A 24000-nucleotide genomic window follows, 5' to 3' on the forward strand; every position below is an offset into this window, starting at 1 on the left:
AGATATCAAAAATTACACAACAGCAGAAAAGCTTATTAACATCTAATTAAAGGAAATTTAACCATATCTGTGGTGTGTGTGAGAGAGAGAGAGAGAGAGAGTAATTGCTGTATGGATCGTTAACGACTGGATTGGCTGTTGGTGAGTTCGGGGCTGTCTGCTGGTGCTGTTGATTGTTAGAGTTCTGTGTATTTGGCAAGTTTTCAGTCAGTCTTTGGTGAGGGCTGGTGACAGTCAGTAGTGTCAGGAGCAGTATATCAAAGGCACTGGAAGTTAGTTGAGTTTTGTGTGTTATTGATTTGTTTTATTGATTTGTTATTAGTTTGGTGTTGTTTGCTTTGAAGTGGTTGTGCCTGTATTGTTGGATTTGCTATGCTTTTGAGTTCCTGGGGGTTGTATGTGATTGTTGTGGGTGAGGGTTGTTGTTGTTGGGGGCTGTTGTGGTTTCTTGATGTGGTTGTGAGTTGTTGAGGGTTGTTGTTGTTGCTGGGGGCTGTTGTGATTCCTTGAGGTTGTTAGTGGGTGTTTGTGTTGCCTTTTTGTGTTGTTGGTGATTGTTGTGTTGTTGAGTTGTGGTTGTGTTCCTTGGTTGTTGTTGTGTTGTGGTTCTTGGTTGTGTTGATGTTGAGTTGTTGGGTTGTAGTCCTTGGGTGTTGTTTTGTTGTGGGTTGTGGGTTGTGGTCTTTGTTGTGGTTGATATCTCTGTGATCTCGACCGGCAGACAGCACAGGATAGCCCGAAGTATCTGGAGTGGTTGGGTAAGTACATGTGTTTTGAAAGTTTTTTGTTTTTTGTGTTTGTGTTTTTTGTTTCTGTGTGTAGGTAGGTCAATTGTCCTGTGTGTATTTTGTTGTGTAAAGAAGAAAGTGTGACTGAGGGTGAGTTGGGCAGCTGGAGTGATTACGGTTTACGTGGGGGGGATTTGCCCGCTTGTTTTTTTAAGCTTGTGATCCCGCCACATTATGTTTTGGTACCTGAACAGGGACTGTTGCTGCGGCAGCTGCAGGGCAATTGAGGTAGTGAGTTGTGTGATTGATGGAGAAAGTGAGGATGGAAGGGTTGAAGGAGATAGAGAGGCTGAAGGAGGAGTTATGGTTGGCGAGGGAAGCTAAGGGAAGGTTGGAAGTGGAAAATGAGAGGTTGAGGGTAGAATGTGAGGAGCTGAAGAGCGAGTTAGAGGAAAAGAGAAGAATGCTAAGGAGTGTAAAAGTGGAAATGAAAGAAGAGGTGAAAGGAGCTGAAGAGAGAATGGTTGAGAAAATGGACGAACAATTTGGGGTAATGATGAATGCAGTGCAAGAGATGATGCAGGAAATGATGAAGGGATTCATGGGAGAGGGAGCTGTAGGAGGTAGGCCTACTGGGTCTTGTGACGGGCCAGGAGTGGTAAAGAAAGTGAAAGAGCGAGTGCATGAGAGTACGAGTGACGAAGGTGATTTGGTTGTGATAGGTAAGGGAAAGAAGGGGAAGACACAGGATAAGGATAAATCTAATGACAAGAATAAAAAGGGAGCTGAGGAAAAGAAGGAGACTAAGGGAAAGAAGGTTAGTAAGGGTGACGGACAGGATGAGACTAGGACTGAATACATTGGGGAAAGGGCTGAGAGTGATTTAGATAGTGGTGAGTGGAAACAGGTTGGTAGAAAGAAGGGCAAGAAGGGCATAATCAAGAGTATGGACATGAGTATGGAAGTGGATTCGCTGTATTCGGAAGAGGGAAAGAAGGGTCAGAATGGAAGTAGCAAAAGTTAGAGCGAGAGTGAGAAGGAAGTACGAAAGGCTGTGTATATGAGAGAGGTACCCCGATGTGCACAATACGAGGAATATGGTAATAGGGACATAGGGGACTTTTTCAAAGAATATGGGGGGTATTGTGAGGCAAAGTATGGGGATAACAAGAGAGTCTGGGCAAGGGAGTAAGGTAGCTTTTTGACGGGATTTTTGTTGAGTATGTATGGGGTAATGATGAGTGTAGGGAATGTGCCGTATGAGAGTGTGAAAGCTAGGATTGTAGAACAGGCAAAGAGGATAAAGAATAGCGTTAGATATAGGAGAAAGCAAGATTTTGAAGGGGCAAGAATGAATGTTGGTGAGTCGTTGTCAATGTATGTCTGTAGGTTAGAGACATTAGCCAGGAAAAAGTTTGGGGACGAAGGGATAAATGATTGTAAGGAGTTGGTGCGAAAGTTGTTGGCGACTGTACCAGAGAGTGTGTATGAGTTTATGAATCTGAAACGTAAGGAGAAAATGCGATGGACGAATGAAAGGTTGACTTGGAACGACATCTTAGAAATAGTAGAGGATTAAGAGCTAGATAGGTGTATGAAAGAGTAGGAGTATTAGTGTTAGGGATGAAGTAGCTGAGGTTGTACCAGAATTTAAAAGCTATAGGGAGGCAGTTTTGGAAGGGCCAAGGCAAATGGCAGAGCAAGTGGTAGATAGGAGCGTTAGGGCAAGTAACGTGAGTGTAGTTAGCCCCAATAGAGATAGGAGTGGGAGTGTTGGAAGAGTAGGGTCAGTTAGTCGTCAGCGAGGAGATCAGTGTTATAGATGTGGTAAGCCAGGACACAGGAAGAATGAATGTTGGTGGGCATTAGGAGCGTGCTTCGGGTGTGGGCAAACAAGGCATTTGGTGAGTGAGTGTAAGAAAGATAGGGATATTAAATGTTATAGGTGTGGACAGGCAGGGCACATAGCTAGTGGATGTCGGGGTACCCATATGAACATAGTTTGCGGCAACTGTGGGAAGAACAGGCATTATGCTAGGATGTGTAAAGAACAGTGTGCGAAGTGTGTTGAATGTGGAATGGAGGATCACGTGGCGAGTGTGTGTAGGCGAAAGAGGATGAGTCAGGCTGGGAATTCGGGAAACTAAGTGAAAAGGGGATTCAGTTGGGTGGGTCCTCTAGTATGCGACAGTATGTCCAGGAGAATGTGATGAGTAGTTGAGAGTGAATAAATGTGAGCCGAGTGTCAGTGAGCAAATGGGTCTGGAAGATCAGCAGTTAGTGTTAGTTGAGTATGGAAGAAAGCAGAAGAAGGTAAGGAAAGGGAATGAAAGGGAGAAACGTGAGCTGCATGATAGAGGGGTTAGTGTTAGGGTAAAAATGGTGGATAAGGCGTGTAATACGGATGACTTTGAGGGAAGGAATGATACGTATAGTGTGTGTGGGTTTGAATTGTCAGGGTTTAGTGAAGTTTCACCGGGAAGGGAATCAGGTGGTAAGGATGTAATTGGCAGTATGAATGAGTCTCTTCGGGAGTTTGGCAGGAGTGTAAATGAGGTAAGTGATTTGGTGGCAGAGTTACAAGAGATATTTGGACAGGAGTTGGAAGGGGTAAATGAGATAGTGAATGATGGGATTTGGGAGGATGGTAGTGAGGGAGATAGTAATGGTAGTCTGACTGGAAGTAGTCTGGGAGAAGTTGATGGCGGTGTAACTGAGTGTGTGTATGAGGGCCCTCAAACAAGATGCAGGGGACCTGCGTCCGAGCATCTGTGGGTGTTGCGGAAGGCTATTTAGTGTGGATGTTGTGAATGAAAGAAGACGCTATCAAATGTAACGGGGGAGGAAATATGGAGGAGTTATGGAGTTCCATTTGACAACGTCTGTGTGTGTGTGTGTGTGTGTGTGTGTGAGAGAGAGAGAGAGAGAGAGAGAGTAATTGCTGTATGGATCGTTAACAACTGGATTGACTTTTGGTGAGTTCTGGGCTGTCTGCTGGTGCTGTTGATTGTTAGAGTTCTGTGTTTTTGGCAAGTTTTCAGTCAGTCTTTGGTGAGAGCTGGTGACAGTCAGTAGTGTCAGGAGCAGTATATCAAAGGCACTGGAAGTTAGTTGAGTTTTGTGTGTTATTGATTTGTTTTATTGATTTGTTGTTAGTTTGGTGTTGTTTGCTTTGGAGTGGTTATGCCTGTATTGTTGGATTTGTTGTGCTTTTGAGTTCCTGGGGGTTGTATGTGATTGTTGTGGTTGAGGGTTGTTGTTGTTGGGGGCTGTTGTGGTTTCTTGGTGTGGTTGTGAGTTGTTGAGGGTTGTTGTTGTTGCTGGGGGCTGTTGTGATTCCTTGAGGTTGTTAGTGGGTGTTTGTGTTGCTTTTTTGTGTTGTTGGTTTTCTTGTGTTGTTGAGTTGTGGTTGTGTTCCTTGGTTGTTGTTGTGTTGTGGTCCTTAGTTGTTGTGTTGTTGAGTTGTTGGGTTGTAGTCTTTGGGTGTTGTTTTGTTGTGGGTTGTGGGTTGTGGTCTTTGTTGTGGTTGATATCTCTGTGATCTCGACCGGCAGACAGCACAGGATAGCCCGAAGTATCTGGAGTGGTTGGGTAAGTACATGTGTTTTGAAAGTTTTTTGTTTTTTGTGTTTGTGTTTTTTGTTTCTGTGTGTAGGTAGGTCAATTGTCCTGTGTGTATTTTGTTGTGTAAAGAAGAAAGTGTGACTGAGGGTGAGTTGGGCAGCTGGAGTGATTACGGTTTATGTGGGGGGGATTTGCCCGCTTGTTTTTTTAAGCTTGTGATCCCGCCACATTATGTTTTGGTACCTGAACAGGGACTGTTGCTGCGGCAGCTGCAGGGCAATTGAGGTAGTGAGTTGTGTGATTGATGGAGAAAGTGAGGATGGAAGGGTTGAAGGAGATAGAGAGGCTGAAGGAGGAGTTATGGTTGGCGAGGGAAGCTAAGGGAAGGCTGGAAGTGGAAAATGAGAGGTTGAGGATAGAATGTGAGGAGCTGAAGAGCGAGTTAGAGGAAAAGAGAAGAATGCTAAGGAGTGTAAAAGTGGAAATGAAAGAAGAGGTGAAAGGAGCTGAAGAGAGAATGGTTGAGAAAATGGACGAACAATTTGGGGTAATGATGAATGCAGTGCAAGAGATGATGCAGGAAATGATGAAGGGATTCATGGGAGAGGGAGCTGTAGGAGGTAGGCCTACTGGGTCTTGTGACGGGCCAGGAGTGGTAAAGAAAGTGAAAGAGCGAGTGCATGAGAGTACGAGTGACGAAGGTGATTTGGTTGTGATAGGTAAGGGAAAGAAGGGGAAGACACAGGATAAGGATAAATCTAATGACAAGAATAAAAAGGGAGCTGAGGAAAAGAAGGAGACTAAGGGAAAGAAGGTTAGTAAGGGTGACGGACAGGATGAGACTAGGACTGAATACATTGGGGAAAGGGCTGAGAGTGATTTAGATAGTGGTGAGTGGAAACAGGTTGGTAGAAAGAAGGGCAAGAAGGGCATAATCAAGAGTATGGACATGAGTATGGAAGTGGATTCGCTGTATTCGGAAGAGGGAAAGAAGGGTCAGAATGGAAGTAGCAAAAGTTAGAGCGAGAGTGAGAAGGAAGTACGAAAGGCTGTGTATATGAGAGAGGTACCCCGATGTGCACAATACGAGGAATATGGTAATAGGGACATAGGGGACTTTTTCAAAGAATATGGGGGGTATTGTGAGGCAAAGTATGGGGATAACAAGAGAGTCTGGGCAAGGGAGTAAGGTAGCTTTTTGACGGGATTTTTGTTGAGTATGTATGGGGTAATGATGAGTGTAGGGAATGTGCCGTATGAGAGTGTGAAAGCTAGGATTGTAGAACAGGCAAAGAGGATAAAGAATAGCGTTAGATATAGGAGAAAGCAAGATTTTGAAGGGGCAAGAATGAATGTTGGTGAGTCGTTGTCAATGTATGTCTGTAGGTTAGAGACATTAGCCAGGAAAAAGTTTGGGGACGAAGGGATAAATGATTGTAAGGAGTTGGTGCGAAAGTTGTTGGCGACTGTACCAGAGAGTGTGTATGAGTTTATGAATCTGAAACGTAAGGAGAAAATGCGATGGACGAATGAAAGGTTGACTTGGAACGACATCTTAGAAATAGTAGAGGATTAAGAGCTAGATAGGTGTATGAAAGAGTAGGAGTATTAGTGTTAGGGATGAAGTAGCTGAGGTTGTACCAGAATTTAAAAGCTATAGGGAGGCAGTTTTGGAAGGGCCAAGGCAAATGGCAGAGCAAGTGGTAGATAGGAGCGTTAGGGCAAGTAACGTGAGTGTAGTTAGCCCCAATAGAGATAGGAGTGGGAGTGTTGGAAGAGTAGGGTCAGTCAGCGAGGAGATCAGTGTTATAGATGTGGTAAGCCAGGACACAGGAAGAATGAATGTTGGTGGGCATTAGGAGCGTGCTTCGGGTGTGGGCAAACAAGGCATTTGGTGAGTGAGTGTAAGAAAGATAGGGATATTAAATGTTATAGGTGTGGACAGGCAGGGCACATAGCTAGTGGATGTCGGGGTACCCATATGAACATAGTTTGCGGCAACTGTGGGAAGAACAGGCATTATGCTAGGATGTGTAAAGAACAGTGTGCGAAGTGTGTTGAATGTGGAATGGAGGATCACGTGGCGAGTGTGTGTAGGCGAAAGAGGATGAGTCAGGCTGGGAATTCGGGAAACTAAGTGAAAAGGGGATTCAGTTGGGTGGGTCCTCTAGTATGCGACAGTATGTCCAGGAGAATGTGATGAGTAGTTGAGAGTGAATAAATGTGAGCCGAGTGTCAGTGAGCAAATGGGTCTGGAAGATCAGCAGTTAGTGTTAGTTGAGTATGGAAGAAAGCAGAAGAAGGTAAGGAAAGGGAATGAAAGGGAGAAACGTGAGCTGCATGATAGAGGGGTTAGTGTTAGGGTAAAAATGGTGGATAAGGCGTGTAATACGGATGACTTTGAGGGAAGGAATGATACGTATAGTGTGTGTGGGTTTGAATTGTCAGGGTTTAGTGAAGTTTCACCGGGAAGGGAATCAGGTGGTAAGGATGTAATTGGCAGTATGAATGAGTCTCTTCGGGAGTTTGGCAGGAGTGTAAATGAGGTAAGTGATTTGGTGGCAGAGTTACAAGAGATATTTGGACAGGAGTTGGAAGGGGTAAATGAGATAGTGAATGATGGGATTTGGGAGGATGGTAGTGAGGGAGATAGTAATGGTAGTCTGACTGGAAGTAGTCTGGGAGAAGTTGATGGCGGTGTAACTGAGTGTGTGTATGAGGGCCCTCAAACAAGATGCAGGGGACCTGCGTCCGAGCATCTGTGGGTGTTGCGGAAGGCTATTTAGTGTGGATGTTGTGAATGAAAGAAGACGCTATCAAATGTAACGGGGGAGGAAATATGGGGGAGTTATGGAGTTCCATTTGACAACGTCTGTGTGTGTGTGTGTGTGTGTGTGTGTGAGAGAGAGAGAGAGAGAGAGAGAGTAATTGCTGTATGGATCGTTAACAACTGGATTGACTTTTGGTGAGTTCTGGGCTGTCTGCTGGTGCTGTTGATTGTTAGAGTTCTGTGTTTTTGGCAAGTTTTCAGTCAGTCTTTGGTGAGAGCTGGTGACAGTCAGTAGTGTCAGGAGCAGTATATCAAAGGCACTGGAAGTTAGTTGAGTTTTGTGTGTTATTGATTTGTTTTATTGATTTGTTGTTAGTTTGGTGTTGTTTGCTTTGGAGTGGTTATGCCTGTATTGTTGGATTTGTTGTGCTTTTGAGTTCCTGGGGGTTGTATGTGATTGTTGTGGTTGAGGGTTGTTGTTGTTGGGGGCTGTTGTGGTTTCTTGGTGTGGTTGTGAGTTGTTGAGGGTTGTTGTTGTTGCTGGGGGCTGTTGTGATTCCTTGAGGTTGTTACGTGCCGTATTTGTTTGTTGCTTTTTTTGTTTGTGTTTGTTGGTTTTCTTGTGTTGTTGAGTTGTGGTTGTTGTTGTGTTGTGGTCCTTAGTTGTTGTGTTGTTGAGTTGTTGGGTTGTAGTCTTTGGGTGTTGTTTTGTCGTTGGGTTGTGGGTTGTGGTCTTTGTTGTGGCTGATATCTCTGTGACCTCGACCGGCAGACAGCACAGGATAGCCCGGAGTATCTGGAGTGGTTGGGTAAGTACATGTGTTTTGAGAGTTTTTTGTTTTTTGTGTTTGTGTTTTTTGTTTCTGTGTGTAGGTAGGTCAATTGTCCTGCGTGTATTTTGTTGTGTAAAGAAGAAAGTGTGAATGAGGGTGAGTTGGGCAGCTGGAGCGATTACAGTTTATGTGGGGGGGATTTGCCCGCTTGTTTTTTTAAGCTTGTGATCCCGCCACAGGAAGATGAAATATTCGATCTTTTATTACTAAAATAGTGATGTGGAGCAAAATGAAAGGCTTACTTCATCATCTGGACCATGATGCTCATATTGCCATTGACGTTATCTAGCGTGTCCAAGATGGTAGTTTTCAATGTTGAGGATAAATTTCTGAATCCTTCAGACGACCTGTTTGTGTAGGAATCGTTCCAAGACAGCAAGATATGAAAGGTGGTTGTGTAGAGTCCTGGTAAAAAAAATGAAAGAAAGGCTATTTTTAATACTTGTGTCTAACAATCACAATCAACTTCTGATGTGGAAACAACAATTCGTCATCTGAAAAATAGCAATCATCTGATGCTTGTTTCTCTCCCTCCACTGACAAACATGTTCTCCTTCCACCCGCTTTCAACACATCCCACACATCTCCATATCTTGTCAATCTCCAGAGCTCCTGCACTCTTGGGTTGAGATCCTGCTCGTTCATCCTACCTCGACTGGTTTCCATCAGCATGTGTTCAATGAAAATATTTGGCTGTCCTTTCCATCAGTCTTTGAATTATGTTGGTAAGAGTAAAATGCCATAAAAAATAATGATTGGTTAAGAATACAAATTTCTATTATAAATTCATTTGCAGAGTAGGCATTACAGCATGTCAACAAAATCTGATCATGTCCAAAGTAAGGAAATGTTGTAGAGATCTCATGACTAAATAAAGACACCTGACATCCATTACAGAGAATACTTTTACCTCTCATGTAGTTATTTGGGATGAACTTCCTGGCCCCTTGCCCCTCTCTACCCTACCTGTGACCCATTTTCCTCACCTAGGTTAATTGCCACGAAGCTAACTGAGGCACAAGGTTTTTTCGAATGTGTCCAAATTTCTTAATCACGCCTACAAATCAAACGTGGGACCTATCTTTAATGCTATGAATTTAAAAGAAACTTGCCTTGTAATAAATTTGTTCATACTACTTTCCACTGTTAGGCCACTATGGCCTACTGAAGAGGATTGCTACTGCTTTTCCTCATTTGCAATTGCATCATGGCTCTATCTCTTCATTGAACTTTACAATTGAGACTGCACTGATGGTAAGTGAACACTCATCAAGCTCTGCCATCCTCTCCCTGAGGTATGTACTAAATACGTAATAGTACTTACTCAAAGGGCAGTGTACAGCCAAGTATTGTACTGTATTTTGTTCTCTTTCTAATGCATTATATTTGTAACATGCTTAAGAATGAGCTCAAAGATACAATCACAGACTTAAATACAAATTACTTACCTCAGAGATATTTTCTTTGTATATGTATGTTTAATATGTTTTGTGAATAAGTTTTTGTTTACCAAAAGTTTGAATGTGGTCAATTGCCGCCCTGTATTATCCTTTAATTGTCTTGCCCCTGTGTCTGAGCAGTTGGAGTTAATCTTTTTGTAAACCTCTTAAATTGTACCCATGATTATGCTTGTTTGGGAAGGTTACTAATTCTCCAGGTGTGTTGGATTCTAAGTACTAATCTCCTTATCATCCCTAGCTGTCACTTATACGACCTTTCCTTGTCGTCTCAGTTTCCCATGTATGTCAGTCAGTCTGCAAAGTACTTAAAGGACGTGAGTCGAAAGATCTTGCAGTCCTCCAGTGTTTCACTTTCCTTTGTGGTTTATATCTTTACATATATGCAAGTATATATTAAATATATATATATATATATATATATATATATATATATATATATAGGGTATATATAAACATATACGTACATTATACATGTATATATATATATATATATATATATATATATATATATATATATATATATATATATATATACACACAGAAACACTAAATGTTTGTCATTCTGGATTGGAAACAAATATGTGGTAAAAAGTGTTTGCAAACATTGTTTGCAAACAATGATTCCTAGTGTGGACAGGCCTTAAGGATGCTGAAAATACTTTATGAAACAAGAATGGCACATTATACGTATTGGAAGAGTGACACAGCAATCACGACTGACATTATTTCACACTTGCATCATGTAGCGAGCAAAAAAAAAATTTTAGTATCGGCAACCAAAAGATCTACATTAGAGTACGCGTATATACTGAAAATTATCAGCAGGTCTTCATAGTCCAGGGGACACTGACAGCGCAACTTTAAAAAATTTTTGGCCGATAGGTTAATGACACACCTAAAAATAACACATGAATCACGCCGCAGTTTTTAAACTTATATATTTAAAGGAAAAAAATATTTGGAGTTTTTTTTGTGCAATACACTCAGTATTTCAAAATACACAGTAATTTTCGGAGAAACAAAATAAGTTTCAAAACATGACATTACTGAAGACACAACTTCCGGTTTGTTTAAAGCAAAATGGTTTTCTTCACCTCCTTGAAAAGGGGAGTCTTCTCCCACTTCAACAGGATTCGAGATCTCGTCCAATCAGAGCCCATCGGTAGTAGCAGGTATCGTTTTCCGTTAATGTAAACAGACAAAGGCGTTGTGTTTGGAGGCATTACTTTGCATCAACAATGGCAGTAGGCTTGTGACGTTCACCTTCAGATAGACAGGAACTCAAAAATTAAGTCTCGGCAACAGATCTAACATTAGTAGCCCGCGTATACTGAAAATTATCAGCAGGTCTTCATAGTCCAGGGGACACTGAAAAACACGCAACTTAAAATGGCCGATAAGGTTACTGACACAACCTAATAACAACATGAATCACGCCGAAGTTTTTAAACTTATATTATTTAAAGGAAAATATTTGGAGTTTTTTGTGCAATACACTCAGTATTTCAAAATACACAGTATTTTCGGAGAACCTAAGTTCAACATGACATACTGAAGACACAACTTACGGTTGAAAGCAAATGGTTTCTTCAGCTCCTTGAAAGAGTCTTCCTCATCAACAGGATTCGAGATGTTCGTCCAATCAGAGCCATCGGTAGTAGCAGGTATCGTTCCGTTAATGTAAACAGACAAAGGCGTTGTGTTTGGAGCATTACTTGCATCAACAATGGCGGTAGGCTTGTGACGTTCACCTTCAGATAGACAGGAACTCAAAAATTAAGTCTCGGCAACAGATCTAACATTAGTAGCCCGCGTATACTGAAAATTATCAGCAGGTCTTCATAGTCCAGGGGACACTGAACAGCGCAACTTAAAATGGCCGATAAGGTTACTGACACACCTAATAACACATGAATCACGCCGCAGTTTTTAAACTTATATATTTAAAGGAAAAATATTTGGAGTTTTTTGTGCAATACACTCAGTATTTCAAAATACACAGTATTTTCGGAGAACCTAAGTTCAACATGACATACTGAAGACACAACTTACGGTTGAAAGCAAATGGTTTCTTCAGCTCCTTGAAAGAGTCTTCCTCATCAACAGGATTCGAGATGTTCGTCCAATCAGAGCCATCGGTAGTAGCAGGTATCGTTCCGTTAATGTAAACAGACAAAGGCGTTGTGTTTGGAGCATTACTTGCATCAACAATGGCGGTAGGCTTGTGACGTTCACCTTCAGATAGACAGGAACTCAAAAATTAAGTCTCGGCAACAGATCTAACATTAGTAGCCCGCGTATACTGAAAATTATCAGCAGGTCTTCATAGTCCAGGGGACACTGAACAGCGCAACTTAAAATGGCCGATAAGGTTACTGACACACCTAATAACACATGAATCACGCCGCAGTTTTTAAACTTATATATTTAAAGGAAAAATATTTGGAGTTTTTTGTGCAATACACTCAGTATTTCAAAATACACAGTATTTTCGGAGAACCTAAGTTCAACATGACATACTGAAGACACAACTTACGGTTGAAAGCAAATGGTTTCTTCAGCTCCTTGAAAGAGTCTTCCTCATCAACAGGATTCGAGATGTTCGTCCAATCAGAGCCATCGGTAGTAGCAGGTATCGTTCCGTTAATGTAAACAGACAAAGGCGTTGTGTTTGGAGCATTGCTTGCATCAACAATGGCGGTAGGCTTGTGACGTTCACCTTCAGATAGACAGGAACTCAAAAATTAAGTCTCGGCAACAGATCTAACATTAGTAGCCCGCGTATACTGAAAATTATCAGCAGGTCTTCATAGTCCAGGGGACACTGAACAGCGCAACTTAAAATGGCCGATAAGGTTACTGACACACCTAATAACACATGAATCACGCCGCCAGTTTTTTTAAAACTTATATAATTTAAAGGAAAAAATATTTGGAGTTTTTGTGCAATACACTCAGTATTTCAAAATACACAGTATTTTCGGAGAACCTAAGTTCAACATGACATACTGAAGACACAACTTACGGTTGAAAGCAAATGGTTTCTTCAGCTCCTTGAAAGAGTCTTCCTCATCAACAGGATTCGAGATGTTCGTCCAATCAGAGCCATCGGTAGTAGCAGGTATCGTTCCGTTAATGTAAACAGACAAAGGCGTTGTGTTTGGAGCATTACTTGCATCAACAATGGCGGTAGGCTTGTGACGTTCACCTTCAGATAGACAGGAACTCAAAAATTAAGTCTCGGCAACAGATCTAACATTAGTAGCCCAGCGGTATACTGAAAATTATCAGCAGGTCTTCATAGTCCAGGACACTGAACAGCGCAACTTAAAATGGCCGATAAGGTTTACTGACACACCTAATAAAACACATGAATCACGCCGCAGTTTTTAAACTTATATATTTAAAGGAAAAATATTTGGAGTTTTTTGTGCAATACACTCAGTATTTCAAAATACACAGTATTTTCGGAGAACCTAAGTTCAACATGACATACTGAAGACACAACTTACTGGTTGAAAGCAAATTGGGTTTTCTTCAGCTCCTTGAAAGAGTCTTCCTCATCAACAGATTCGGAGAATGTTCGTCAATCAGAGCCATCGGTAGTAGCAGGTATCGTTCCGTTAATGTAAACAGACAAAGGCGTTGTGTTTGGAGCAATTGCTTGCATCAACAATGGCGGTAGGCTTGTGGACGTTCACCTTCAGATAGACAGGAACTCAAAAATTAAGTCCTCGGCACAGATCTAACATTAGTAGCCCGCGTATACTGAAAATTATCAGCAGGTCTTCATAGTCCAGGGGACACTGAACAGCGCAACTTAAAATGGCCGATAAGGTTACTGACACACCTAATAACACATGAATCACGCCGCAGTTTTTAAACTTATATATTAAAGGAAAAATATTTGGAGTTTTTTGTGCAATACACTCAGTATTTCAAAATACACAGTATTTTCGGAGAACCTAAGTTCAACATGACATACTGAAGACACAACTTACGGTTGAAAGCAAATGGTTTCTTCAGCTCCTTGAAAGAGTCTTCCTCATCAACAGGATTCGAGATGTTCGTCCAATCAGAGCCATCGGTAGTAGCAGGTATCGTTCCGTTAATGTAAACAGACAACGGCGTTGTGTTTGGAGCATTACTTGCATCAACAATGGCGGTAGGCTTGTGACGTTCACCTTCAGATAGGACAGGAACTCAAAACAAAAATTAAGTCTCGGCAACAGATCTAACATTAGTAGCCCGCGTATACTGAAAATTATCAGCAGGTCTTCATAGTCCAGGGGACACTGAACAGCGCAACTTAAAATGGCCGATAAGGTTACTGACACACCTAATAACACATGAATCACGCCGCAGTTTTTAAACTTATATATTTAAAGGAAAAATATTTGGAGTTTTTTGTGCAATACACTCAGTATTTCCAAAATACACAGTATGTTTTTCGGAGAACCTAAGTTCAACATGACATACTTGAAGACACAACTTACGGTTGTTGAAAGCAAATGGTTTCTTCAGCTCCTTGAAAGAGTCTTCCTCATCAACAGAATTTGAAATGTTCGTCCAATCAGAGCCATCGGCAGTAGCGGGTACCGTCCCGTTAATGTAAACAGACAACGGCGTTGTGTTTGGAGCATTACTTGCATCAACAATGGCGGAAAGCTTGTGACGTTCACCTTCAGATAGATGGGCATTCAAAAAGTCTCGCAAACTTACAAAGGGCTGGTGATCTGAAACCTGGAATAATAATAATAATAATAATGATAATAATAATAATAATAATAATAATATAAATAATAATATAATAATAATAATAATAATAATACTAATAATAAATAATAATAATAATGGATTCGAACACCATAATAATAATGATAATAATAATAATAATAATAATAATAATAATAATAATAATAATAATAATAATAATAATAATAATAATAAATAATAATAATGGGGATTCGAACACCAACAACACCACCGTCACAACCAACCCAACAGAAACCAAAACAGCAACCTCCTTGGAAAAGGCGCCTGGAAAAGCAAATCATGGTGATGAGATCTGACTTGAGTAAACTGAAAGAGATGGCAGAAAAAAGGCTAAGAAGCAAGAAAACAAGGGAGGAACTCAACGAGAAATACAAAGTACAAGAGAGGGGACTAAACAACACAATAGAAGATGTAAAACAGAGGCTTAAGGCCAAAGCACACAAGATCCAACGGTACAGGAATAAGGGATACCAACAGAACAAACTATTCGGAACCAACCAGAAAAGACTATACAGCCAACTAAGAGGGGAAGACAACCACCCAGAAATTCCTGAAGCCAAACCAAGTAAGAGACTATGGGAAAACATATGGAGCAATCCGGTATCACACAACAAACATGCAACATGGCTCCAGGAAGTCAAGGAAGAAGAAACAGGGAGAATAAAACAAAGATTCACAGACATCACGACAGACACAGTCAGACACCAACTAAAAAAGAAAATGCCAAACTGGAAAGCCCCAGGTCCCGATGAAGTCCATGGATACTGGCTCAAAAACTTCAAGGCCCTACACCCACGAATAGCAGAACAACTCCAGCATTGTATCTCAAATCACCAAGCACCCAAATGGATGACCACAGGAAGAACATCCTTAGTACAAAAAGACAAGAGTAAGGGAAATATAGCCAGTAACTACAGGCCTATCACCTGCCTACCAATAATGTGGAAGTTACTAACAGGTATCATCAGTGAAAGGCTATACAACTACCTAGAGGAGACAAACACCATCCCCCACCAACAGAAAGGCTGCAGAAGGAAGTGTAGGGGCACAAAAGACCAGCTCCTGACAATATGGTAATGAAGAACAGTAGGAGAAGGAAAACCAACCTAAGCATGGCATGGATAGACTATAAGAAAGCCTTCGACATGATACCACACACATGGCTAATAGAATGCCTGAAAATATATGGGGCAGAGGAAAATACCATCAGCTTCCTCAAAAATACAATGCGCAACTGGAATACAATACTTACAAGCTCTGGAATAAGACTAGCAGAGGTTAATATCAGGAGAGGGATCTTCCAGGGCGACTCACTGTCCCCACTACTCTTCGTAGTAGCCATGATTCCCATGACAAAAGTACTACAGAAGATGGATGCCGGGTACCAACTCAAGAAAAGAGGCAACAAAATCAACCATCTGATGTTCATGGACGACATCAAGCTGTATGGTAAGAGCATCAAGGAAATAGATACCCTAATCCAGACTGTAAGGATTGTATCTGGGGACATCAGGATGGAGTTTGAAATAGAAAAATGCGCCTTAGTCAACATACAAAAAGGCAAAGTAACGAGAACTGAAGGGATAAAGCTACCAGATGGGAGCAACATCAAACACATAGATGAGACAGGATACAAATACCTGGGAATAATGGAAGGAGGAGATATAAAACACCAAGAGATGAAGGACACGATCAGGAAAGAATATATGCAGAGACTCAAGGCGATACTCAAGTCAAAACTCAACGCCGGAAATATGATAAAAGCCATAAACACATGGGCAGTGCCAGTAATCAGATACAGCGCAGGAATAGTGGAATGGACGAAGGCAGATCAGAAAACCAGGAAACAAATGACAATACACAAAGCACTACACCCAAGAGCAAATACGGACAGACTATACATAACACGAAAGGAAGGAGGGAGAGGACTACTAAGTATAGAGGACTGCGTCAACATCGAAAACAGAGCACTGGGCAATATCTGAAAACCAGTGAAGACGAGTGGCTAAAGAGTGCATGGGAAGAAGGACTAATAAAAGTAGACGAAGACCCAGAAATATACAGAGACAGGAGAAAGACAGAAAGAACAGAGGACTGGCACAACAAACCAATGCACGGACAATACATGAGACAGACTAAAGAACTAGCCAGCGATGACAATTGGCAATGGCTACAGAGGGGAGAGCTCAAGAAGGAAACTGAAGGAATGATAACAGCGGCACAAGATCAGGCCCTAAGAACCAGATATGTTCAAAGTACGATAGACGGAAATAACATCTCTCCCATATGTAGGAAGTGCAATACGAAAAATGAAACCATAAACCACATAGCAAGTGAATGCCCGGCACTTGCACAGAACCAGTACAAAAAGAGGCATGATTCAGTGGCAAAAGCCCTCCACTGGAGCCTGTGCAAGAAACATCAGCTACCTTGCAGTAATAAGTGGTACGAGCACCAACCTGAAGGAGTGATAGAAAACGATCAGGCAAAGATCCTCTGGGACTATGGTATCAGAACGGATAGGGTGATACATGCAAACAGACCAGACGTGACATTGATTGACAAAGTCGAGAAGAAAGTATCACTCATTGATGTCGCAATACCATGGGACACCAGAGTTGAAGAGAAAGAGAGGGAAAAAATGGATAAGTATCAAGATCTGAAAATAGAAATAAGAAGGATATGGGATATGCCAGTGGAAATCGTACCCATAATCATAGGAGCACTAGGCACGATCCCAAGATCCCTGAAAAGGATTCTAGAAAAAACTAGAGGCTGAAGTAGCTCCAGGACTCATGCAGAAGAGTGTGATCCTAGAAACGGCACACATAGTAAGAAAAGTGATGGACTCCTAAGGAGGCAGGATGCAACCCGGAACCCCACACTATAAATACCACCCAGTCGAATTGGAGGACTGTGATAGTGCAAAAAAAAAAAAAATAAAAATAAATAAAATAAAATAATAATAATAATAATAATAATAATAATAATAATAATATTTTGGTAGAAGACCCTATTTTAAGCAAATACTGTTAAAAAGAGTGGCCGAATTAAGCGAGTTGATTTTATATATTGTTTTTTCTATTTTCCTTACAATTCGCTTCTCAGGCTCAGCGATGTTTCTGAGTAACTGGCCAATATTCATATTGGGAATTTTCATAAAATTATAAATGCTGAAAGTAATCTTTTATTAGAACAGAATATCAGCTCCAGGTCAAGCAGGGGTCGTCGTCAGTGCCGGTATTATTCCGTAGGTATAGTTCAGTTCGGGGCTGGGGTCGTCTTTGGTTTAAGGGCTGGTTTTGGTGCTGGTATAGCTGGTATCGCGTGACGTTTCGACCCTCTTGCAGGTCATCTTTGGACAAGTCGGTTGAAGAGACTGTAGCAAGAAAGTCTGCGGGGCAGTATTTATAGCGGCTCAGACCTAGAGTTGCATTCTCATTGGTCGGGCCAGTCTTGGGCAAAGTCGTGGATCTCGCCTCGAAGGTCTCGGGGATTCTTTCGTGCAAGCGCCACAGTAGTGTGCAAGGGGATGAACGACAGGAATTCCGTCCGTAGCAGGAATCCTATCATCCTGTGGGGGCTCCTGATTATCTGGCATTATCGGGGGGTCGTTCGCTGCTCCCCGGGTGGCTGTGGGAAGGAGAAACGTTTCTTGGGTGATGTTTAAATTTGGTTTCTCCTTACCTATATGGAGGGCTTCTAGGAGGCGCAGACGTCGGGCATCCGTTGTTTGGTCTATTATTTTGATATTAGGGATAATATCATTTCTCTTTATCCGTTTGTTATGAGCAGTCCTGGCGTGGTTGAATATGGCTCCTTCTTGGGCGTGGCAGGAGACTCACTTGGAGAAGCGCATGGAGGTCATACCGATGCATTTGCCGAGGCATCCTCGGACGGGGCATGTGTAACGGTAGACCACACTCGTCTTCTTCAAGGGATCCTGCAGGGGCGCCGAAGGGTTGTTTCTCATCACCAGGCTGTTCATCATCGTTTTATAATATATATTCAACTTAATATTTTTGTCCGGGTCGGCGGGGCTGACGTTTTCGTCAATGATCTTTTTGAGGGCTTGTTTGTCCTCCTTGTACCTCCGGTAGAAGTGCCCCTTGTAGAAAAGCTTGATGGGCTCTGCAATGTCAGGGCGGGGTTCCTGGTGGTACCAGGCTTCCATATTTTTCCTTACTGATTCATCAACAGCACGATTGGTGTGTCCGTTGTCGACGAGGATCTGGGCGGCGCGCTCCAACTCACTGTGTGTCTCATTCCAGGAGGAGCTGTGTGAGAGGGCCCTCCTGATGAAGGCGCTGATGGTGGAGCATTTATACCTCTCAGGGCACTCGCTTTCACTGTTCATGCACATTCCCAGGTTCGTCGGCTTCGTGTACACCTTCGCGCTGAATTCGGAATCTCGCTGTTTGACAAGGACATCAAGGAAGGGGAAGCGGGGGTCTGGGCAATGTTCAATTGTCTACACCCAGATTGACGGCGTGGCGATGGGATCTTCCCTTGGGGTCTTTTTCGCTAATTTCTATATGGGTACCGTCGAAGAGAAGGTCTTCCAGAATTCCAGCAAACCGAGGATGTACCTGAGCTACACTGATGACACCTTCATCTGCGCCGAGTCCCAGGATGAGATAGAGCAGCTGCGACGTGCATTCCACGACCACAGCTGCCTCACGTTCATGATTGCACACTGCCAAGACCGCCGCCGCCTCCTCTTCCTTGACGTCCACGTCAAACAGCGAGATTCCGAATTCAGCATGAAGGTGTACACGAAGCTGACGAACCTGGGAATGTGCATGAACGGTGAGAGCAAGTGCCCTGAGAGGTATAAGCGCTCCACCATCAGCGCCTTCGTCAGGAGGGCCCTCTCACACTGCTCCTCCTGGAATGACACACACAGTGAGTTAGAGTGCACCCCCCAGGTCCTCGTCGACAACGGACACACCAATCGTGCTGTTGATGAAGCAATAAGGAAAAATATGGAAGCCTAGTACCACCAGGAACCCCACCCTGACGTTGCAGTGCCCATCAAGCTTTCCTACAAGGGGCACTTCTACCAGAGGTACAAGGAGGACGAACAAGACCTCAAAAAGATCATCGACGAAAACGTCAGCCCCACCGACCCAGACAAAAATATTAATTAATTTAATTAATTATCATAAAACGAAGAAGACGAACAGCCTGGTGATGAGAAACAACCCTTTGGCGCCCCTTCAGGATCCCCTGAAGAAGACGAGTGTGGTCTACCGTTATACGTCAACAAAAACCAAATCCCTTTCTGTGCTTTTGGGGTGGATCATGCCCTTAAACACATCAACCGCAGCATGAAAATCACCGGGGGGCATGTGGGCATAACTCAGAATGCCAGTGCTCGGGAGAGATTCTTTCTTACAGCGCCAGAGCTTAGTAGGCTTGCTGAAGAAGCACATCTGATGGCTGGCTCCCCAACAACTACACGTAGGCAACATCATGAACTTTCACTGGCTGTCTGGACAAGACAAGAAGAGAACATTGCTCATCTCTGGAGTGTGTTCACATCATTCATTAATCCTATGAAGTATGAAGGTGAAGACTTGCCCAACATCATCATAAAGGTTGTGATGCCAGCAGAGGTGCAAGAAGATGTGTGCAACCAAGAAGATAGTGGGCAGCACCAGTATGCCAACTTTGTTGAGGAACGAGTCAAGACGAACAAGGTCAGTATCTGGGCCAGAATGAAGAAGATGCAGTTGAAGACTTGGAAAAGTGCAAGGAAGTCTGTGAAACACAAAGTAGCTGATCAGATAGTGGACCTCAAGGATGACAGATCACTTTTTGCCCGTACGTTACTTGTTGCACGCTCACGACCTAAAATAAATCTCAAGTGGAATGTGTTGGTCAGCATGAGTTGACGTCTCTACCTCAAGCCTTGTTTCACAGTGAGTGGTGAACTCCTATCATGCACTGACAAAAGCAAAATGGTGACTGTACTTGAGGACCTACCAAGAAAAATTAGTGTTGATCGGCAAGAAGAGAATATCACCAACAACACAATTCCCTTGACACCAAGAAAGGCAACTGTAATTGATGGAATGGGAATTGTTCAGGCAATGGGGAAACCACCTTCAGTCAAGACCTGTGCTCAATGGGCTGACCACTTCATAACAACAATAGACAGCAAATGCAGAGAATATGATGAGCTCCATTTAATCTTTGACAGTTATGATCTTCCTACGTCACTGAAAGAGGCCACAAGAGAAAGACGACAGGGAAGTAAACCAGCAATTGCTTATCAAGTCACAGACAATACACCAATTGGCAAGGTGTCAGCAAAGCAGTTCTTGTCCAGTACTGCAACTAAAGATGAACTGACAGTTTATCTTGCAAAGAAACCTCTCCAGCACCTTGAGGGTAAGCCCAGGGTCTTCATAGTGACTTCAAGAAAGGAGGTCCTCTCAAACTCCATAGATGTTCACCATCTCCATAGCTCCCAAGAAGAAGCTGACACAAGAATTATTCTGCACAGTCTGGATGCTGTTCGAAGGGGAGCAACTGAACTCTACATTCAATCACCTGACACTGATGTATTTGTCCTTGCAATCCACTGTTACCATCGGCTCTGTAGGAGCACATACTTTGTCACTGGTGTGGGGATCAAAAAGCGGGTCATCTCACTAGAACCAATAGTGAATGCGCTTGGTGCTGCAAAGACCGAAGCCTTACCTGGATTTCACCCCTTCTCTGGAGGTGACATTACAGGTAGATTTGCAGGCAAGGGGAAGTTGACCTGTTGGCAAGCACTTAGTAGATGCTCCATGGAAGTGTATCCGCCTTGGCTGCCTTAGGGAGGTCCGAGGAGCTGGACATCAATACTGAACGAGCCATCGAGACATTTGTTTGCCAGCTGTATAAGCCTGGTAGCACTTTGGTGGATGTTGGTGATCTCAGATGGAAGCTTTTCACCAAGAAACAATTGGAAGCTGAAAAATTACCTCCGACACGAGGAGCATTACATGAAGCTAGTGCCCGAGCGCATTACCAGGCCATGGTGTTGCATCAGTGTGATACTCCTCACCCTCAGCTACCACCAGCAGCAGCCTATGGGTGGAAGAAAGATGGGGATAAGCTCATAGCAGTACCATCAATGGAACCTCCAGCTCCAGCAACAGTCACACACCTCATTTAATGTGGGTGCAAGAAGACCAGCTGCACATCACACTGCTCCTGTCAGTCACAGGGTCTTAACTCCTCTGAGATGTGTTTGTGTGGTGCCGATGAGGAGGTGAGCAGTAATGTCAACCAAGCACACTTAGGGATTGAAGAAGAAGAAGATCCTTCACTCTAACTGTGAACGCAACCACTATCATGCATTAGTTGACGAGAACCAGAACGGAAAAAAACAAATAAGACATTTTTTATCTATAAAATGATCATTATGTTTCCAATTTATAGTTAAATTTTGAAAGGAGTGTTTTTTTAATTATTATTTTATTTTAGCAATAAATGGTGTCTTTGCTTTGTACGCAGAATGAAGTTTGTGATGATATAACAAGTTTATTGAGCATGATTTGGGTTGTAATTTGAATATGTAAGAAAACTATACAGAAATCGCCGAAAAAAATGGCTACATAATTTTTTTGTGAGTTAAGCCTTTCCAAAACACAGTCCAACCAGTGGCCAAAAATTAACATTTGAAACCAATGGGAAAACACTGGCCCCAACACTTTTAGTTCTAAGGCTTTCCATTTCGATTCTCACTTTCCGCTTGCGTCTTTCACCCCTCCTGATTCTTAGTTCATACACTTTCCATTTTGTCTTTCACTTTCTGCATGCGTCTTTCTCCCCTCCCGATTCTTAGTTCCATGGCTTTCCATTTCAGCTTTCACTTTCTGCTTGCGTCTTTCTCCCCTCCCGATTCTTAGTTCCAAGGCTTTCCATTCCGCCTTTCACTTTCCACTTGCGTCTTTCTTTTCTCCCAACTCTTAGTTCCAAGGCTTTCTATTTTGCCTTTCACTTTCCACTTGCGTCTTTCTCCACTCACGATTCTAAGTTCCAAGGCTTCCCATTTTACGTTTCCCTTTCCGTTTGCATCTTTCTCTTCTCCCGATTCTTAATTCCAAGGCTTTCCATTTTGCCTTTCACTTTTAACTTGCGTCTTTCTTCCCTCCTGATTCTTAGTTCCAAGGCTTTCCATTTTACCTTTCCATTTCTGCTTGCGTCTTTCTTCCCGTTTAATTCTTATTTCCAAGGCTTTCAATTTCGCCTTTCACTTTCTGCTTGCATCTTTCTTCCCTCTCGATTCTTAGTTCCAAGGCTTTCCATTTTGTCTTTCACTTTCCGCTTGCGTCTCTCGTCCCTTCTGATTCTTAGTTCCAAGGCTTTCCAGTTCACGTTTGACTTTCTGCTTAAGTCTTTCTTCTCTCCCAATTCTTAGTACCAAGGCTTTCCATTTCACCTTTCACTTTCTGCTTGAGTCTTTCTTCCCTACCAATTCTTAGTCCCAATGCTTTCCATTTAATCTTTCACTTTCTGCTTGCGTCTTTCTTCCCTCCCAATTCTTAGTTCCAAGGCTTTCCCTTCCACCTTTCATTTTCTTAGTTCCAAGGCTTTCCATTTTGCCTTTCACTCTCTGCCTACGTCTTTCTTCCCTCCTGATTCTTAGTTCCAAACCTTCCCTTTTTGCCTTTCACTTTCTGCTTGCATCTTTCTCCCCTCCTAATTCTTAGTTCCAAGGCTTTCCATTACACCTTACACTTTGCCTTTCACTTTCCACTTGCGTCTTTCTTTTCTCCCGATTCTTAATTCCAAGGCTTTCCATTTTGCCTTTCACTTTATACTCGCGTCTTTCTTTTCTCCCGATTCTTAGTTCCAAGACTTTCCAGTTCGCCTTTCACTTTCTGCTTGCATCTTTCTTCCCTCACGATTTTTAGTTCCAAGGCCTTCCATTTTGCCTTTCACTTTCTGCTTGCATCTTTCTTCCCGCTTAATTCTTAGTTCCAAGGCTTTCAATTTTGCCTTTCACTTTCTGCTTGGGTCTTTCTTCCCTCCCAATTCTTAGTTCCTAGGCTATCCATTTTGCCTTTAACTTTCCGCTTGTGTCTTTCTCCTCTCCCGATTCTTAGTTTCAAGGCTTTCCATTTCGTCTTTCACTTTCTGCTTACGTCTTTCTTTCTTCCCAATTCTTAGGTTCAAAGGCTTTCCTTTTTGCTTTTCACTTTCTTCTTGCGCCTTTCTCCCATTGCAATTCTTATTTCAAAGACTCTCTATTTTGCATTTCACCTTGCGTCTTCCTTCCTTCCCAATTCTTATATCAAATGCTTTCCATTCGTTTTCCACATTCTGTTTGGGTCTTTCTTCCGTCTCGATTCTAAGTTCCGAGGCTTTTCTTTTCGCTTTTCATTTTCTGCTTACGTCTTTCTTCCTTCCAAGTATTTCCATTCTGCCTTTCACTTTCTGCTTGCGTCTTTCTTCCCTCCCGCTTTTCACGTTCTGCTTGCGTCATTCTTCCATACCGATTCTTATTTCCGAGGCTTTCCATTCCCCATTTCACTTTCTGCTTGCGTCTTTATTCCCTACCGATTATTAGTTCCAAAGATTTCAATATCACCTTTCACTTTCTGCTTGCACCTGTCTCCCATCCCAATTCTTAGTTCCAAGGCTTTACTCTTTGCATTTCACTTTCTGCATCCGCCTTTCTCCCCTACCGATTCATAATTCCAAGGCTTTCTTTTTCGCCTTTCACTTTCTGCTTGCATATTTCTCCCTTTCCGATTCTTAGTTCCAAGACTTTCTATTTCGACTTTCACTTTCTGTCCTCCCAATTTATTGTTCCAAGGCTTTCCATTTTGCCTTTCACTTTCTGCCTGCGTCTTTCTTCCCTCCTG

General features: G+C 42.5%; 1 protein-coding gene and 1 long non-coding RNA gene across 2 annotated transcripts in view; both read right to left on the reverse strand.

The window, feature by feature from the left end:
• Positions 1–13543, reverse strand: part of LOC135219601 (uncharacterized) — a 108679-nt gene extending 95136 nt beyond the window's left edge. The window contains exons 1-6 of the mRNA XM_064256490.1: positions 13357–13543; positions 12381–12563; positions 11892–12074; positions 11408–11590; positions 10924–11106; positions 8138–8300 (exon numbers count right to left, since the gene is read on the reverse strand). Coding sequence (XP_064112560.1) covers positions 8138–8163 — 26 coding nt within the window. The 5' untranslated portion in view covers positions 8164–8300; positions 10924–11106; positions 11408–11590; ... (1 more) ...; positions 12381–12563; positions 13357–13543. The remainder of the gene's footprint in view (positions 1–8137; positions 8301–10923; positions 11107–11407; positions 11591–11891; positions 12075–12380; positions 12564–13356) is intronic.
• A 318-nt stretch (positions 13544–13861) lies between these two features.
• The window catches only part of LOC135219603 (uncharacterized), a 125101-nt gene continuing 114962 nt past the window's right edge, over positions 13862–24000 (reverse strand). The window contains exon 3 of the long non-coding RNA XR_010315469.1: positions 13862–14098. This is a non-coding gene — a long non-coding RNA (uncharacterized LOC135219603). The remainder of the gene's footprint in view (positions 14099–24000) is intronic.

This window comes from Macrobrachium nipponense, chromosome 1 (genome assembly GCF_015104395.2).
Source record: "Macrobrachium nipponense isolate FS-2020 chromosome 1, ASM1510439v2, whole genome shotgun sequence".
Taxonomy (NCBI): domain Eukaryota; kingdom Metazoa; phylum Arthropoda; class Malacostraca; order Decapoda; family Palaemonidae; genus Macrobrachium; species Macrobrachium nipponense.